Below are 16185 nucleotides of genomic sequence, written 5' to 3'. Positions count from 1 at the left end.
GCGCCAGTCAAATGTATGTTGATGATGGGTCAATCTGGTGCTGGTGCAGGTCGGCCTGTTGCTGGGGCTACTGCAGGGCTTCAAGAGCTGAGGGCATTTACCAGAGGTATGTGGCCCGCGTTCGCCTCAGTCGAGCTATCGAACGCAGGATTCGGCCTTCCTAGTTCAGCATCTGCTGTTTTTTCGGCTTCTTTGGCCATTATATCGGCCACTTGCCCCATCCACCATCTTACCGGTTGGCTCTGGATGAATGTATCTGATAGGCTCTGGTCGGACCCGGAAATCTGATCAAAATGCTTGGCGCAGAGAACGAGATGTTGTCGGTAGGTGTCGCTGAAAACATGTCTCGTGATCGACGCGAACTCGGACACCGAACTCGCGAATTCCTTCGCGGGCTTTGATCCCTAATAGAAGATATCCTTCAGCTTCTCTTCCAAAATAGCAATATCGGGGTCAGCGTGTCCTAGCCGCTCCATATACTAGGCTTGAGGGAATGGTTCGACGAGGGTACGCGCCCTAATGAACCTAGTAACGAGGTACCTGGAGCAATCCATCTTGGTCTAGTGTCGAATCGGTGATCGGTTAAAGGTGGCATGGATAAAAAGATTGGTAGGTGGCTGTCACAGTTTCATGAACTGTTCGCTAGATGACAGGGTATATATTAAAGGAATAAAGCTATACGAAGAAGAAAAGGAAGAGAGGTACGCCTTACTAAGGCCGCGTCTCCAAGAGCTAGCTACCTAATATATAGAAAGAGCGGTTACGTACCTGTAAGGGAGCGACAGGAAGGTGCGCGATAGGTACCGGGGTAGAAGGTACGAAGGTACTTATGCCAAGACGACGATATCTCCTAATTAGCGACCATTTTAACTTACCTTGCTTTTGACCATAAGGACGACCACCTTTCGCCAGGTACTGGCCTTCCTATCCTTATGAAAATTAAGCACTTATTTTCATCACTATAAGAATATACTTATTACCTGGCTGAAGAATTCCATTATAATTACTTACCTTTCCTCCGCTCTTGGCAGTATGAAATGAGTTGGTTCCTGACAAGGGGCCGGGATAGAATATGCCACAGCTGCGATCAGCTAGCCCAGTGCCGATCAATAAAGAAAGCCAGCTGTAGCGGCAGTACGACAGCTGTATCCGTGATCAGGCAGCGATAATGGTGACAAAAGAATGAATGATTGTCTGGCTGCCTATGGTGCTGTAGATATGAACAATAAAGAACGAAGTGCGGGTGGTAAAAATACCTACGTGTCTATATGAATACCTACTCACCCAAAACTCTACAAGGACAAGTCCCGCCACACCACTACAATATCCTTGGCATTCATTATTATATCAATCAAGGTTACGTATTACCAGCTATTGGTAAAGTAGACTGTAAAGGTCGTTGGTGAAGAGAAGAAATAGGAAATTCTCCCGCGTATGCCGCATTTATTTCTTCACTTGAGGATCCATACAAAACACCCCCTAAGCAATACTCTCGAAAGTGAGGTAACATCCGGTATTTCATCAAACATACGCAACATTTGTCGAGCAGCATGTCCTCTCTGACCTTTCCTTCTCACATCCAACGCCTAATCGTCATGGGGCCTCCAAGAGTAATCCCATGAAAAGATATTGAGCCCGATTTTCTCACCCGAGGCGACTGGCAGCCCAGCATGGCGAACACCCTCGTGAGGGGTGCCGTTGGGGTGAAAGTTCTCCCAATACACCGCCGAGCCTGCGATAGGCTTAAATGTAACTCCACCATAGTGCTCGTCGTCATCGTCGTTGGGTATATCACTATCGTCGCATTCGATAACCTCACACCATCTCGAATCTTTCGGCCTTTCCAGTCGCGGGAAATTCGTGCCGCCACCTGTACACTGGTCGACGAGATATATCATAAACGTGGTCATCCTATTGCCCTCCTTCATGTTGTTCATCCAGTCGTAGTGAAAGGTATAGAACCCGTTGAATCCGTATCTCTGTACTTTAAGTTCTTGGAGCTCAAAGCTGTCGGTTCGCCACCCCATGAGCCGCAATGCCCGGCTTTCGATCCTCTTAACAATCTCATCTGATCGCAGCGTGGCGGTCTCAGAAACGCGCACGTCAAGATCCACATAACCTACGGTGTCCGGCCAAACTCTCGAGGTCACATAGTTTCCGTTGCTGAATCGGTTTCTTAGTCCCGACTCTTCACAATGATAACGCTCGTTCACTTGAAACTGCTCACCTGGCATCTAGGACATGCCTGATCTCATCTTGGCTCAGGAAGTCTTTGATGTGGAGTATGAGAGGATCGCGAGAGAAGATCTGGACTTGGTACGGAACTTCGGCGACCTTGGTCGATGATAGAAAAGACGGCCATTTAATGAGACCCCAGTACGGTATGACCCCGCCAGTGTTGAGAGTAAACCTCTCGATCAAGGGCACTAGTAAGAAGCTGATCGCGACAAAGAGTATTGCTGAGCGTACACTTTTGATTTCAGACATGATTTAGGTTGACAAGGCAGATGCTCGAATCGACAAATGTGCTTTAAGCGTTTTCAAGCTCTGTACTTTGAGGCTGGTATCGATAACACGGTTCATAAAAAGTTGACCTCTTTTGACAACCAGCGAGCCCCGAAGGTGGCTTAGATGAAATGGTGACAAAGGGAATCCCCGCATGACCGCTGATTGTCTAATTTCTCCATCTCCCTCGGTTCACTGTCGTCTTGCCGACGTTCTGAAACAGCAGGACCTCGATGTTGGTTGGAAGTGTTTGCTACTCCCTTTCCTCCTTACTGTTGTCGTTTATTAAACTGGCACAACTGGAGCGGTATTGATACCTGCCTATTACGGGGGCGAACATCCATCCCACCAAACCGGATACCACGAGACAAACTCTCTAGGGAGTTGTGTAGGCTCCCGAATGGGCCACGTTGAAGATCACTGCCGTCATGACTAGGGTAGCCCTTTTCTGCGTCTAAAGCAAGCAATATTAACAGAAGCCAGGATGTGTTGGTGGCGACGACATTTGAATGACGCAACTGCTCGAAATTGGTTGGCGCGTGCCATATGCACACCCGCCAGAGTAAAGCGAAGCCGTTAGGTGAAGAGCAGCGGCAGCAGAGCTGAGAATACCGACGCACATCGACACCGAGAACACTTAGGCATAGAGGTACGTGTCTGTAAATTGGGTTTTCATATCCCTTCTCGAGAGGTCATACGAGCACGACCGAACTTCTCTTGTTACGATACCCTCATCACCCCCATGGTATCATCAGTTCATTCCCGGATGATTTTCTTACGTGGCACGCCTGCCATCATGGCTTACCTTTGGTCCTGTCTCTGTATAGCAGCCATCGCAAGTTCCTGGATTGGACGGGCATACGGGTCTACCCAATATTGCCACAATGACGCCAGAATACCAGTACACTTCTGTGTAGCGGTCCAGACTTCGCAGAATGCCTCAACCTCTTCGACCGATCTTTACCTGACCTTTGGATACAGCAGAAGCTCTTACGGTGGTTGGACGGCTGTGGGACTGGGGAATGAAATGCTAGGTGCACTCATTTTCGCTGTCTACGCCGAGACGTCTTCCAACAGCAGTAAGTCTACAAGTTCCTGTTCTCCCTCGACGGCACTGACTACTTGGTATAGCTCCCATAGTCAGCCCACGATATGGCAGGTCGGTTGCATGCACCTCAGCTTGTTTATTTGCCATCACTAACTCGAACATCAGAGGGCATTGGGAGCCAAAAGTCTCTGAAGAACTACCATATATTCAAACCCTGAAGGCGTCATCCAACCACAGTGGCTGGATTGAGGCCAGCATCGCATGCTATAGCTGTGATAACTGGGTCACGGTTGATACTTCAGCCACGGATCAGCCTTGGATATGGGCCACCAATAATCTTCTGGAGATGACGGAAGTTTCTATCCATTCCAGCCTAAGCTACCATCAGTTCTATGGGCACTTCACTACGAACAGGGATGATGCTCTGGAGAACCCGAAAGACATAGCCATACCTGTGATTGATTTTAACCGAGGCGACGACAGCAGCGCGACAGGGACGCAGGAGAACTCATCTAGCTCCGGCACGTCTTTCGGCCCCCATGGAACCCTCATCGCAATAGCGACGATGCTTATATACCCTTCTGGGGCCATAGCAATCCGTACGAGAGGGAAATATTCATTCCACTGGCATTCAGGCCTCCAAGCACTAGGAACAGTTATGGCTATCTATGGCATAGTGGGCCTTATAATCAACGCTGACCAGCCGGTACGGATGAAAATTGCGCTCTGTCTTGAAGATCAATGTTAACAGAAGCGTGTCAGGCACAACTTTTGCACTCCCTGTATCCGCTGGTTGGCCTCCTTCTTTTACCACTGATATTTTGCCAGATCGGGCTGGGAATCGCTCATCATCGATCACTCCTTGTGTCTGAGCCGGCGAGTAATATTGCATCTTCTCATGTAGTTATCGGCAGGATAATTGTCGTTGGCGGTGCTTGCATTTCTTTAATGTAAGTCAATCTTGTCTCCTATATTGCACGCGACTTCGTGGATTAATGCGCACCAGCGGCCTGGCTCAAGAAGGAGGATCTAAGTCTATCATGGGAGTGACTACGGCGGTGGCTATAGCAGATATTGCCATGGTATTTCACATTTCTTACCGATTTTTACGGGACGACTCAAAAGGCGAGGAATCGCAATACGGCGAGGTCAACCAAGTCTTGATGGACGATGTAGGAGACGGAGTTGATGAGTAAAGTAATATTTGGTCCTAGTCCCGTATCTACTTTCATCTCAACCCAAGACCCCCTTCCAGATATGGTAGCGTTCTATCAATAAGAACACCTTTGCTCCACCTTCACCCTGGGCTCTACGTCGTCCTCCAAGATGACATCAGAAGTGATCCCACGCCTCAGGAGCATTGTATATGTCCAGAAGCCGCGCAACTTCTGGATCGTGCTCTGCTGGGATTTGTTCATCGGCCCAGCCGGACTCGTCGATATGTGGTTTGTCGATGGATGTGACGTGCTCGCGTTGGTTTACTCTGGCCAAGGCCAAGACCGACGACTGCAATGAAACACACAAAAAGACGGTGATGGAAAGCTTGACTTCCATATTGTCGGTCGACAGACTGCGAGAATTTGCAAGCCGAAAGCCTAAACCACAGTTAATTCCATGCTGGTAAGGTTCAACTTAACTCGGCCATTCTTACAAGCTGAAACCGGAAAATAATGTGGCAATTGCCGCCGGTTTTGTCATAGTTAGGAGAAGGGATCCGTCCTGGGTGTCATGGTGTCGACAGGCACGAGACGCAGTATATATAATATCTAACTGCCAGGATAAGCCACCTACCACTTCGCGGGCCACCCCTTCACAGACCGGGTTTGTCGTAATATGGATCTACATACAAGCATTTTTCCCTGCTGATAAAAGGGAGGAAAATATGAAAAAGATGAATATAGCTTATTTGAGCAACTAAAAATATACATATTTAAATATACGATTAGAAAAAGCCTGAGTTCAAACAATATTAGAGATTAGATTTATCCTGTTAGTTAATTTCCTTTCTCACTTAGCGTTTTCAACTTAAATCTTTTGTATCTCCCTTCTCTCCCAGAAATGACCCTGGTACTTATTCCATTGCTCTCGGGGTGTTGATATCAAATACGAGGAGGTGGCCCACAAGTATTTCCGCTCCGAGAACCCGAATCATCTCTGCGACAGCCCTTTTTTGTTCACCACTGGCTAGCGCCAAGCGCCGCTCTATTTCCTCCGTGGCACGCTTCGCCCATAGATATCTGTTTAAGGATGGAAGGTACAAGACTCTTCACAAGATCGGATGAAGCGGTTACTCAACTACCTGGATTGCCCGTGATCAACTGTAGGTAGCGACGACTATTGCATTGAAAGCGAGCTTCGTGGTGTATCCTAACCCTGGCTTGGGGAGGTTCGATACGTCGCGGTAAAGGTCTCGGTATCGGAAAAGAGCGATAATAGCGAAATCCAAGCTCTACAAGCAATACCTGCGCTCCCAAGAGACCGTCCAGGCCAAGACCATTGAGTATTATAAATATTGGACCACTTCACAGTAAATGGGCCCGACGGAACACACGACTGTCTTGTCCTGGGATGACTAGGCCCTGATGTGCCGGATGTTATTGAAGCCTTCTTCAGGGACGAAAGACTCCCGGCAGCTTTGGCTAAATCTATCGCGTGCCAAGCTTTGCTGGGAATCGATTTCTAAGGACCTTCATACCAGAAATATGGCATTCATGCTACCAAACCTTGGTTCTCGAGATGAGCAACAGTTTTTCGACAAGTTCGGCGGACTTGGCACGGCATTGGTACGCAGGACGGACGGCATGGCTTCGACAAGCCATGTGCCGTCGTATATAGTCCTGCCTACTTTGTTTGCAGTGAGAGACATACGTGAGAGCCTGCGCTCGTTCCCTGTAGTCAAAACTATCGACTTTGGGGGGTCCTTCCTCCAAGCCACAATCTTAATCGAAGCTACGGGCTCCTTTTGTGTAGCTCACAACTGTGAATGTGATTACCAGAACTAGTCCTACAATGCGGCAGGATATTCGGGATTCTACGCCACGCATGTTGGTCAACTAGATGGGGTTACGAAAACCATCAAGACACGACGGGTTGAGTAAATTAGACCTGCTCGCTCTCACCGTAGGCCACCTTAGCCAGGACGTGCGTCCGATGTGTTGAGCAAGTTCCGCCGAGTTGATGCCGCTATCGATGTCCTCCTCAGGTGTCCGCGGCCGCTCGTGTGCGACGTCAACGGAGTCCGGTACTGGGGCCTTTCAGCCTGAATCCTAATCTCCCGGCGCCGTCGTAGGCCGTGGGCATGATAGTAATAGTTGCGCCCGGGCGAGTGCTGCTCCTCTGTCCGTGTTACGCAAGCTCCCTCACCTACAGACGGTACGCCCCTTATCCAATGGCGCCTCCTGATGGCTTTCAATCAACTTAAAAGCCGATTATTACGATTCCTTATTCCCAATTGCTTAACGTCTGTCGTAAAGGAGCTACGCATAAAATACGCCGCGTACTCTCCGATGGTCCTAGTGTTTTTCATCCGTATGTTTTCCGCACCGTGACATACGGACTCCATCGCTCGAAGTAATTCCGAAGCTGGTGTGTCCCCTGTACCCTGGATTCGAGGTCTTGGTCGAACCGATAGGAGGCAAAGACGTCGCCGACCAGTGTGCCCTAGAGCTTTGATGGTGAAATTTGAAGGCCTGCCGTGTCGACTCGCGGGAGACGCCCGGGGACCCGCAGTCAAAGAGTTGCTGGGTATGCGGCACGCGTCCCCAAATTGATGGAGGATGCACTTGTGATCAAGCTGGCCCGTATCTTTACTTCAAAAGTCCAAGCTCTTGGCCACTTCACTGGTAAGCGGCGCTTCAGTGCCACAAAAGTCACATTCCCCTATTTGCTCCGAATTTCCGATAACGGCGCAATTCCCGGCATGAGCTATGATGACAGCAACAATATTTATGTAGCGTATATGATGGACAATGGTTGTAGTTAGATGTCCTCAGATCTCGATGCTGATACCTTCGAGTCTAACGTTTCGTCCTAGGACTGCATACACTCTATTAGCCTAAGGTAGACTCAGCGAACGCGGAGGTGAGCGGTCTAGGAGATCGCATCTCCTATCAAGTTGGGTGATCAATTATACACTATTATGGACGCTCGAATTATACCGTATCCTTCAGGGCAGACAAGATAGCGGTAAGTTCTTCTCCATCGATTTCCAAAGACTCCGGATTGTCGAGGCACGCTGAGTGAACATGCGATACGGATGTACTCTCCTTCAAATTGAGCTGGTGGACCATTTCCCCGACGTTATGACGCCGGACGCCGCCGCCAACGATGATTTCAGCACCGAGGTCTCTTGCTTTGGCGATGATTTTCCCCAGTGTAGGTATGTTTTGTGCTGCGTGGCCGAGACCGCCGGAAGTGAGCACAGCATCAAAGCCGCATTCTACTATGTCGTCGAGTCCCATTTCCCAAGCGGCGCGCTCCTTGTCGGGTGACCTTTCGTCGCAACTCACGATCTCGTCATACGCTCGATGAAAGACCGCCTTAAAGGGGCGGGCAGTCTCGACGAGGTCCTTGCAGGCATCCTTATCGACCCGACAACGGTTACGACCCCCCGGCTTTATACTGGGCGATGTGTCCTCCCGTAACGCGCCAAATACAAATCCGTCCCCACGCTCCAACTTGAGCAAGCCTGTTGCCTTGAAGCATCGAATAGAGGCGTCCATTTGGTCGATTTCCTCGGCCGAGTAGACGAAATCTCGCCCCGCCGCGTTGGGCGGAGGTGGGCCTCGTGGCCGAATCATAATTCGCAAAGGGACGTTGGCATCTGCTACGTCTTCCAAGCACTCGATCGTAGGCGTCAACCCTCCAGCGGGATACGACCCCGAAGCGTTGAGTTCGACGCGAGCTGCGCCCAGTTCGATTGCCCGCGATGCAGAAATCGCGCCGAAAACGGGTACTTCAAGGCCGAGAAGCATTTTTGCTAGTGCAAATGACGGTGACCGATCTTGGCAATTCGTGCTTTGGGTCGGGAACGAGGATGGGATTATTGCAAGTGAAGCCGGCAAACACTAACTCGGAAGTTAGAGGAGGCGCGGAGCAAGAAGGGTATCAGCGTCCATCAACATATGGGAATGATGAGAAATGAAGATTATACGTGGAGATGAATAAAATTAAGGGAAAAGGGGGGTGTGATACTGTAGGAACCCGTGCACACGTTCCCCCTTATTGGGCCGAATAAGGTGTTATCGCAACATCGTGCAGTGTGCCAATCCCACTTCCTTACAGGCCCCAGTATACGGACCAAAAGCCACCACGAGCGGGAACAGGGCCGCAGATGCGACTTGCGACTAAAACGAAATTGCACTCCCGACGAGAGATCGAGAGGTTGAAACAGTTCAACTAGAAATCATTGTCCAGTCGGAGGGGGTTGTCAGATCATCCGAAAGCCTTAGGGCGAGTCTGAATATAGGTTCTTGTAAGAGCAGGTTGTCTGGCAAAAAGGCCCAGAAAAGGAGAAGATGTAAATCATAGTGGAATTGCGCTCTGGGAAAACGCGTTGCTAGGGAGATCAATCATATAATAGCAAATCCACCGCTCAGGAGATCAAGCAATATGTCGAACCTCCCCGTGTCGCCATCCTTCGACGGGCTCCGCGTTTCGCGCCACGCTTTTGACGATCCCCCAGCATCAGCACAGCCAGCCCCAAAATCTGTACCTACCTTACCTGCGAAGCCGCCCGCGCTAATCCCGCCCCCTTTTTCCGCCCCGCTCAAGCACACCCCCGCCGCTCGCGTCTGACGTGCATCCTCACCTCTGCCCCCCCCCCCCCACCCCGACTAGTTGTAGTATCCCGCCTCGCCGCCGCAGACGTCCACCACGGTCTCGTCGTCGTCGACGTCGTCGCACCTCTCCGAGCCCACAAACAGGGACTCCTCCTTGACGGTCCCGCTCGCCTGCCGCCAGGGCCGCGCTGCCGCCGGCGGCTTCCCCAGCTGGTAGCCCCACGCGAGCTCCCGCTCGGCGGCGGCTGCGTACTCGCGGCAGCGCTGGGCCGCGACCTCGGCCGTGGCGGTCGGCGCCGCCGGGGCGAGCGGCGGCGGCCGCCGTGGCGCCGGGAGTGCTGTCCGTCGCCGCCCGTGCCGGTAGCGCGGCGACGGCCCGCTGCCTGGTGGCACGCGTGGCGCGCGGCGCGGCGCGCGCCCGGGTCCTACGCGGCGGTCGGGTCCTGGGATGCGGCGTGAGTTCAGGCGCGCTCGCGGGTGCTGGAGGGTGGGGTGGGAGAGAGCGGGACGCATGGGGGGGGGGGGGGATGGGAGGGGGGCAGGGAGAAGAAGTCCTACCGAGTTTCTTGAGGTACTCGAGGACGTAGAGCGCGGCGTTGGGGGAGCGGCGCTCGCCCTCGATGTTCTGGAAGTAGTGCTCGACTGCGCCGAGCGCGGAGGAGGTTCGAGGTCCACACGTTAGTTGCTCGGGCACGGGCCGCCCGCGTACGACGGTATGGGAATGGGATTGACGGGGCAGCGCTGCGCAGAGAGGAACGCTCACAAAGCATGGTGCCGCTGTACACGCGGCGAGCGTCCCGGCCGCCCATCCGCTCCTGCATCTCCACCGCAAGCTGCTCCCACGACTTCTCCGGGTTCGCGCGGTCGATGCCGGCGCGCTTGCTGGACTGGGCGATGGCCCGCCTCCAGAAGTACTTCTCCTCGGCCTCGGACCAGACTTTGCCTCCCATCTTTTCGTGTATCTGGTGGAAGTCTGGCGGGAAGGAGTTTATGTCGTGTTGGGAGAAAATAGGGTATACCTTGTGTAAGTAGGTCAGTAGTATGCGCTTGAGAACAGATAATCAACTCGAGATGCGGTATGGGTGGGATTAACAGGAAGATGAAGAGGGGACGAGCGATGGTTCGGTTCGAAAAGACCTCTATTTATACATCCCGCCGGATACCTAGCAAGAACTCAATTCTGCTCTATGCAGTTTGGAGGTGGCATTATGCATTTCTCTGTCATTGGGCGGATGAAATCAACCAGGGTGTGTGTGGACGTATGAATCGGATAGGCATGATTTGTGACAGTAGGATGAAGCACCACGATGAAGACAAACACTCTACTAGCTATCAGCGCTTCGTCTGCGATCCGTGGACCTATGTGGCTCGTAATTTTCATTCCCCGTGTCGTCTCCGATTGGCACTCCCATCTCGTGTCCCCCCCTCCGCCAATCGTGGCGACCCCTATTGTGCCACAATCAGAGGGACTGATTGAACTCAAGACAAGTCGGGCAACTAGGTCGGAGTCAGGGCAAACACATAGACATCTTGTTAGCTGTGACATGGGCAACATCTGTCATACATTATTGTGCAGCTCATCGGACAGCTACAATTTGGTTGTGTTCAAACTTTACCGGCGAGGGGTGGGAACGAGGAGATCGTGATGGGGACCGCATCGTTTGTTTCCCCGCGAGGCTACCCATTCACCGTCAGATGTTATCTCTAGCACTTGCTAGTTAAACAGGTACCACGAAACCAAACTTCGAGGACATGTCTCGATCCTTTCGTGTTCAGCAGCCCTAAGGGGCCGAATCTGGGGTTTGCCGTGTCGAACCATTGACCAATTCGTGTATCTGTGTATCAATACCTCGCCAGGGGTGCCAGTAAATGAGAGTCATCGTAGGAAACTGTAATTCAAAGTTGTCTGAATAGCCCTGGCTATCCTGGCACATTGAATTGAGAGGTCCTCATTATTGCTTCCTCACAATGGGGACCCATTAGCTTCGTATCACCGAGCGAAACAATCTGCGACGTCAAAATTAGTCGCGTCAGGTAATTAGCCAGGAGATTCACCCTGAGAATTGAACAAGTCCTCAGTTTCTGGGACTCCACGTCCTCGTCTGGGCCGGCTACTTTACAGCCGACGTGATGTTGCAACTGTATGTATGATGAGTGCGTGTGTAGAGACGGAATGTAGTTCCTCGAATTCCTGGCTTCCTAGATAGCCAAATTTTTCCGGTTTCATGAAACAACCCGGCTTTTATCATATCGAAGACGATACCTGAACCTAACACAACCTATTCGAATGGGCTTTGTGGTCCAGAAGCACTGTATCCACGCGCGATTAAATAGGGCCCAAGACGTTGTTCGAACTTGGAGAACTGCAGGTATATGTCGTCGGCTTTAGCAAGCAGAAAACAACGACGAGATGCAGGGTAACCGTACTATGCTCTTCTGTTTGAGGGGTTTAATACCGTCTCGAATCCAGAGGCCCCAACTGCCCATCATGTTGGCCAACATCATGTCGGTCATCAGACGATCTCCGACTATGGAGATTTGACTCGGGTGGGTGACACCGGCCTCAGGGTGGCCCTTGAAGTACGCCATGATTTCGTCCCCGCAGCCGGGCTTTTTCACTCGATGGGCGAGAACAGGGACTCCAGTTGCGGACTCGAGTTCTCTGGCGAGACGGGCATCGCGATCATAGCTGGTGGCACCGGTAGTGTTGGACACGATGAGGAGACGGCGGCCGGGGTATTCATCTCGAAGCTGACGGAACTTGTCCTATTCACAGGTCAGTAAAGGGCGCGACTACAGCACAAAGAGAGTAAAATAACTGCGGTAAAATAGCATCAACCAGCAGCTTCCGCTTACCGCGTAAGCAGGATATATCTTGTTCGTGTTAGGATAGGCAAAGCAATCATCTTTGTCAAGAACGACAGCTCGGATGTCTATTACATTCTTCCCCCATCCTTCAAAGACCTTTTCCAGAGGAGTGGGGATGTCTTTGAAGGTAGGCACAGCGGCATGGGGGAGACACAGCGACGGCTTTGCTATTAATTTGAATACGTTGACAGTCCCGGACAGATTGATATTCATATCGGACTCGTTTATCGGAGTGCCGCTCCTGCCGATGGCGTACTCGAGAATTGGTATGTATTCATGAGATACCTACCACGCAGATATATATTGAGATCGGGGCGTCGAGCTGCTTGTTTCCGGTTTGCACGCCGTGCTAGAAGTCGAGTCTCCTGAGTTTTTCCCACCACCATGCTTAGTAAGAGGTGGAAAACGACGATGTTGAATTCGTTGCGTAAGCTCAGGGTCACGAGGGTGGGGCTTGCGGTGTTACCCACGTATATCAGGTAACTACTATCTGTTACCCATGCACATATGGGCAACCAGACTTTGGCCTATCGGCTTACTTCCAATGCCGGCCATGATGCTCCACCGGGATCTGCTTACATAAGTCATCGTCCGCAGTAGACTAGCAAGTACCTAGGTGACTATCGTGAGTGGGACCAAATTCAATTCGACGCGACAAGTCGCGATGGACGTCTGCGCTGCCTCCTCAGCTTAGTACACAAATTCCAATCTCCGTTGCTGATTTCCCACACTCACTCATTTTGCATTCCCGTGGCGGCTAAAATAATTCTTGCCATGTTTTTAGCTTCGCTGCATCATACTCCTCTGTAGTCGAAAAATGGTACGAGCGAAAAGATCTCAGCCTCAAGCTGCCGATCCCGCCCCTACTCGCTCTTTACGAAAGCGAGCCCGCGACGATGGTGAAGAACCGAACGAAGGACCTTCTTCTGGGCGGCGTGGTGGCCTCGCTACAGTCGTACTGCGTGTTAATGGTACCTCGAGCGAGCGTAACTCCGAGTTCGACTTCCCTTCGGACGGCGACGATAGCATCCCACCCGTGAAAGAGACCCCGAGTAAAAGGAAACATGTCCCAGCTATTGCCACGACTCCTAACACTAATGGAGAAATCTCAATGCCCCGAAGCCATAGGAGGACTACCAACGATACTGCGACGCCGTCCAAGGCCAAGGGTAGCCTTGACGCCCAGACACCCAAATGGAAGCGAAACGATCGTTCTGCAAGGAAGAAGAGCGCTAGAGCACTCATCGAGAGGGTCGTGGGTGGAGACGGGAGTGATGATGACGATGATGAAGACATTGCGCGGGAAATCTACGAATCTAGCGATGAGGAGGAGGTGGTGGAGGAGGAAGGTGAGGAGAGAGCTGAAGGCGCCGAGGAGGAAGACAACCCCCCTGACGAAGCTGCCACGCCATCCCAAAAGCCCCGACGAGGCAGACCGAGGAAGCAAAACACGAAACGCGCTCGGAAGAAATCGCCGACGCCGCCTCGCGACCTCCCTCCTCACGAGCTCTATTTTGCCCAGACCCGGCCGGGAGCCTCGAGGACATCGAACAATACTCTTGCATCCCTTGAGCTCCTCACCCACGAAGAATACTTTTCCCTCATTCGGGACTACAAGGACCCGCATGCAGACGACGTGGAGTTCCTCGAATCGATACACCTCGAGTCCTTCCCGCAGTGGACGTTTGAGCTCTCGCAGGGGTTTAGCGTGTGCCTGTATGGGTACGGGTCGAAACGAGCGCTCCTTCACAGGTTTGCCAGGCACGTATACGACAAGTACCCGGATCACGTCGCCAACAAGATCGTCATCATCAATGGCTACGTCCGGACGAGTTCCCTCCGCGAGATCCTAGGCACCGTCGCGAGCGCCGTCAGTCCCTCCCACAAGGTACCCAGCGGGAACCCGGCGGCGATGCTGGATAGCGTGAAGTCGCTGCTATCTTCTCACGACACCGTCGTCACCATCGTGTTGAATTCCGTCGATGCCCCTCCCTTGCGGAAGGCCGGCACCCAGCCTGCCCTCGCCCAGCTGGCGGCGCACCCCAACATTCGGCTCATATGCTCCGCCGACACGCCCGATTTTCCGCTGCTGTGGGATAGCAGCCTGCGGTCCTCGTTCAGCTTCGTGTTCCACGACTGCACCACGTTCGCGCCTTTCACGGCGGAGATCGAGGTCGTCGACGACGTCCACGAGCTGCTGGGCCGCAAGGCGAGACGCGTCGGCGGCAAGGAGGGCGTGACGTACGTCCTCCGCAGTCTGCCGGAGAACGCCAAGAACCTGTTCCGCCTGCTCGTCGGCGAGGTCTTGGCGGCCATGGACGACGAGGGCGTGGCGTCCGGCGGCGAGAATCCCGGCGTGGAGTACCGGATGTTGTACAACAAGGCGGTTGAGGAGTTTATCTGCAGCTCGGAGATGGCTTTCCGTACGCTGCTGAAAGAGTATGCGACCCCTCACATTACGACTGTCGATGGTTGCTCGTTATATGCTAACAAGTTTCTAGATTCCACGATCATCAGATGATCACGAGTCGCAAGGATCTGCTAGGAACCGAGCTGCTGAGCGCACCATTCCAGAAAGACGAGCTCGAGGGCATCTTGGAAGACCTTATGTCATAAGCATAGCGTAGTATATATCTACCTCTTGAGTAATGGCCGTCACGATCGGAGGGAGCATGATAGCATATAGAGTAAAAGAAAGGGCAGGGTACAGACATAGCCGTAGGATACAGTATGCGTGCAGTAGAGATACCCCTGGATAATTTATTCGTCTGTATTTTTAGTCTTCTTCTGTCTTGATCGAACTTTGGCGGGTTCCCTCCACCGCACCCAATCGTTCTCTCTCGTCCATCAACTCGCTCTCGCCGTCGAGGCCCGCCCACTTGGGCTTTCCGTCGGGGATATCTATGACGCGCTGGCTGTAGAATATGTGACACCTGAGCGGGCAAGCAGAAGCGTTAGCTTTCGTCTCCGGGGCCACACCCCGCCTCGCCTCGGTCTCCCACCTACCGCGGCTCAAAGACGCTCCTGGCGCGCTCGGGGTCGCCGGGGCCGAAGTCGACGAGGCCGGGGAAGACGAGGGCCATGCGGCGGCCCTCGTCAAGGACGGGGGCGCGGCAGCGCGCGCAGCTGACCTTGCAGGGGAGGCGGTGGGCGGGCAGGGCGGCGGGCGCGTGGTAGAAGGCGAGCCCGGCGGCGCCCGCCCGCGCGAACCGCACGTCCGCTTTCGCGAACACCGCCGCCCACTGGCACGGCGCCCCGTGCAGCCCCCGGCACGTCCCGCAGTGGCAGCACTTGCTCGCCAGCGGCGCCGCCCGCCCCAGCCAGTACCGCACCTGGCCGCACGGGCAGCGCGCGCGCCAGCGCGGGGTGAAGGGCGGCGTGGAGGGCGCGTCGAGCGCGAGGTACGGCGGCGCGAAGCGCCACGACTCGTCGCCGTCGGCGGCGGGGTCGGCGGCGTTGTTGGTGGGGCGCGGATCCGGGGTTGCGGAGGCTGAGGCTGAGGCCATGCTGGGTGCTTTTAGTCTAGAGGTTGCTGGGTTTCGCGGCGTCAGATTTGGGGGACATGGACCGGTAGCTGCTGGGATATAAGACGTATGCCGTGGAATTGTGATGGTAGCCGTAGAATATATGGCGATATTATGGGCAACGAATCGAGTGGATGGTGGGGTTCGAGCTGGTAGCGTTGATGAGTCCGAAAGAGACGACGATGAAGAGACTAGTATTTATTTCACTTGAAGCGGTTCCTGGCTCGTGGATATAACACCATATAAAGCCATGCCAACACCCTGCCTCGGGTATCTTCATCGCGCGTGGGTATGGTCCGGCTACGACTCCAGGCACTGCAAGACAACTCGCAGTTATGGTGGGAAATGTGCGCATCCAGGGTGATCCAGCGCTACCTATTCTTTGCACGGAATTACTACTACTTGCCGTCAACGACAGAGTCGATTTCTGGCGCGTGGCGGGGATCGTCGATGACGTAGC

General features: G+C 53.1%; 8 protein-coding genes across 8 annotated transcripts; 2 read left to right on the top strand and 6 right to left on the bottom strand.

Annotated features, from left to right (window-relative positions):
* Window positions 1-1556: 1556 nt before the first annotated feature.
* On the bottom strand, window positions 1557-2513 carry GGS23DRAFT_618828 (uncharacterized protein). The gene is made up of 2 exons (XM_051520963.1): window positions 2228-2513; window positions 1557-2163 (listed from the first exon to the last, which is right to left on the bottom strand). Exons 1-2 carry the CDS (start codon window positions 2485-2487, stop codon window positions 1587-1589), a joined length of 837 nt encoding a protein of 278 aa, XP_051374378.1. The 5' UTR covers window positions 2488-2513; the 3' UTR covers window positions 1557-1586.
* A 788-nt stretch (window positions 2514-3301) lies between these two features.
* Window positions 3302-4749, top strand: GGS23DRAFT_618823 (uncharacterized protein; the record flags this gene model as incomplete). The annotated part of the gene is made up of 5 exons (XM_051520962.1): window positions 3302-3584; window positions 3637-3664; window positions 3719-4259; window positions 4382-4503; window positions 4560-4749. The coding sequence occupies 5 exons, from the start codon at window positions 3302-3304 to the stop codon at window positions 4747-4749; spliced, it is 1164 nt and encodes a 387-aa protein (XP_051374377.1).
* Window positions 4750-4834: 85 nt separating this feature from the next.
* On the bottom strand, window positions 4835-5323 carry GGS23DRAFT_437377 (uncharacterized protein). The gene is made up of 2 exons (XM_051513911.1): window positions 5205-5323; window positions 4835-5148 (listed from the first exon to the last, which is right to left on the bottom strand). The coding sequence occupies exons 1-2, from the start codon at window positions 5249-5251 to the stop codon at window positions 4968-4970; spliced, it is 228 nt and encodes a 75-aa protein (XP_051374376.1). The 5' UTR covers window positions 5252-5323; the 3' UTR covers window positions 4835-4967.
* A 2296-nt stretch (window positions 5324-7619) lies between these two features.
* GGS23DRAFT_437367 (uncharacterized protein) lies at window positions 7620-8888 on the bottom strand. The gene is made up of 2 exons (XM_051513910.1): window positions 8747-8888; window positions 7620-8619 (listed from the first exon to the last, which is right to left on the bottom strand). The coding sequence occupies exon 2, from the start codon at window positions 8524-8526 to the stop codon at window positions 7705-7707; it is 822 nt and encodes a 273-aa protein (XP_051374375.1). The 5' UTR covers window positions 8527-8619; window positions 8747-8888; the 3' UTR covers window positions 7620-7704.
* A 2323-nt stretch (window positions 8889-11211) lies between these two features.
* Window positions 11212-12614, bottom strand: GGS23DRAFT_437327 (HAD-superfamily phosphatase). Its single transcript, XM_051513909.1, has 3 exons — window positions 12190-12614; window positions 11761-12099; window positions 11212-11696 (listed from the first exon to the last, which is right to left on the bottom strand). The coding sequence occupies exons 1-3, from the start codon at window positions 12412-12414 to the stop codon at window positions 11613-11615; spliced, it is 648 nt and encodes a 215-aa protein (XP_051374374.1). The 5' UTR covers window positions 12415-12614; the 3' UTR covers window positions 11212-11612.
* A 239-nt stretch (window positions 12615-12853) lies between these two features.
* On the top strand, window positions 12854-15394 carry GGS23DRAFT_560190 (ORC2-domain-containing protein). Its single transcript, XM_051515873.1, has 3 exons — window positions 12854-14640; window positions 14703-15132; window positions 15206-15394. Exons 1-2 carry the CDS (start codon window positions 13019-13021, stop codon window positions 14815-14817), a joined length of 1737 nt encoding a protein of 578 aa, XP_051374373.1. The 5' UTR covers window positions 12854-13018; the 3' UTR covers window positions 14818-15132; window positions 15206-15394.
* GGS23DRAFT_618820 (Mss4-like protein) lies at window positions 14850-15961 on the bottom strand. The gene is made up of 2 exons (XM_051520961.1): window positions 15208-15961; window positions 14850-15134 (listed from the first exon to the last, which is right to left on the bottom strand). The coding sequence occupies exons 1-2, from the start codon at window positions 15705-15707 to the stop codon at window positions 14978-14980; spliced, it is 657 nt and encodes a 218-aa protein (XP_051374372.1). The 5' UTR covers window positions 15708-15961; the 3' UTR covers window positions 14850-14977.
* On the bottom strand, window positions 15567-16142 carry GGS23DRAFT_560189 (uncharacterized protein). Its single transcript, XM_051515872.1, has one exon. The coding sequence runs from the start codon at window positions 16078-16080 to the stop codon at window positions 15838-15840; it is 243 nt and encodes an 80-aa protein (XP_051374371.1). The 5' UTR covers window positions 16081-16142; the 3' UTR covers window positions 15567-15837.
* Window positions 16143-16185: the final 43 nt, after the last annotated feature.

This window comes from Durotheca rogersii (genome assembly GCF_024521655.1).
Source record: "Durotheca rogersii strain YMJ 92031201 chromosome Unknown GGS23scaffold_5, whole genome shotgun sequence".
Classification (NCBI taxonomy): Eukaryota; Fungi; Ascomycota; class Sordariomycetes; order Xylariales; family Xylariaceae; genus Durotheca; species Durotheca rogersii.
The sequence above is the reverse complement of the archived record's forward strand: the minus strand, read 5'-3'. Positions and strand labels throughout refer to the sequence as shown.

Excerpts from the sequence above, each read along its gene's own strand:
- GGS23DRAFT_560189 (XM_051515872.1), bottom strand. The coding sequence starts at position 16,080 with ATGCGCACATTTCCCACCATAACTGCGAGTTGTCTTGCAGTGCCTGGA.
- GGS23DRAFT_437367 (XM_051513910.1), bottom strand. The coding sequence starts at position 8,526 with ATGCTTCTCGGCCTTGAAGTACCCGTTTTCGGCGCGATTTCTGCATCG.
- GGS23DRAFT_437377 (XM_051513911.1), bottom strand. The coding sequence starts at position 5,251 with ATGACAAAACCGGCGGCAATTGCCACATTATTTTCCGGTTTCAGCTT. Across the intron at positions 5,149-5,204 it reads TTATTTTCCGGTTTCAGCTT|GCTTTCGGCTTGCAAATTCT; the intron begins GTAAGAATGGCC and ends ACTGTGGTTTAG.
- GGS23DRAFT_618828 (XM_051520963.1), bottom strand. The coding sequence starts at position 2,487 with ATGTCTGAAATCAAAAGTGTACGCTCAGCAATACTCTTTGTCGCGATC. Across the intron at positions 2,164-2,227 it reads AGGCATGTCCTAGATGCCAG|CAACGGAAACTATGTGACCT; the intron begins GTGAGCAGTTTC and ends AAACCGATTCAG.
- GGS23DRAFT_618820 (XM_051520961.1), bottom strand. The coding sequence starts at position 15,707 with ATGGCCTCAGCCTCAGCCTCCGCAACCCCGGATCCGCGCCCCACCAAC. Across the intron at positions 15,135-15,207 it reads AGGAGCGTCTTTGAGCCGCG|GTGTCACATATTCTACAGCC; the intron begins GTAGGTGGGAGA and ends TTGCCCGCTCAG.
- GGS23DRAFT_560190 (XM_051515873.1), top strand. The coding sequence starts at position 13,019 with ATGGTACGAGCGAAAAGATCTCAGCCTCAAGCTGCCGATCCCGCCCCT. Across the intron at positions 14,641-14,702 it reads TTCCGTACGCTGCTGAAAGA|ATTCCACGATCATCAGATGA; the intron begins GTATGCGACCCC and ends ACAAGTTTCTAG.
- GGS23DRAFT_437327 (XM_051513909.1), bottom strand. The coding sequence starts at position 12,414 with ATGAATATCAATCTGTCCGGGACTGTCAACGTATTCAAATTAATAGCA. Across the intron at positions 12,100-12,189 it reads AGATATATCCTGCTTACGCG|GACAAGTTCCGTCAGCTTCG; the intron begins GTAAGCGGAAGC and ends ACCTGTGAATAG. Across the intron at positions 11,697-11,760 it reads CCCTCAAACAGAAGAGCATA|TTCTCCAAGTTCGAACAACG; the intron begins GTACGGTTACCC and ends ATATACCTGCAG.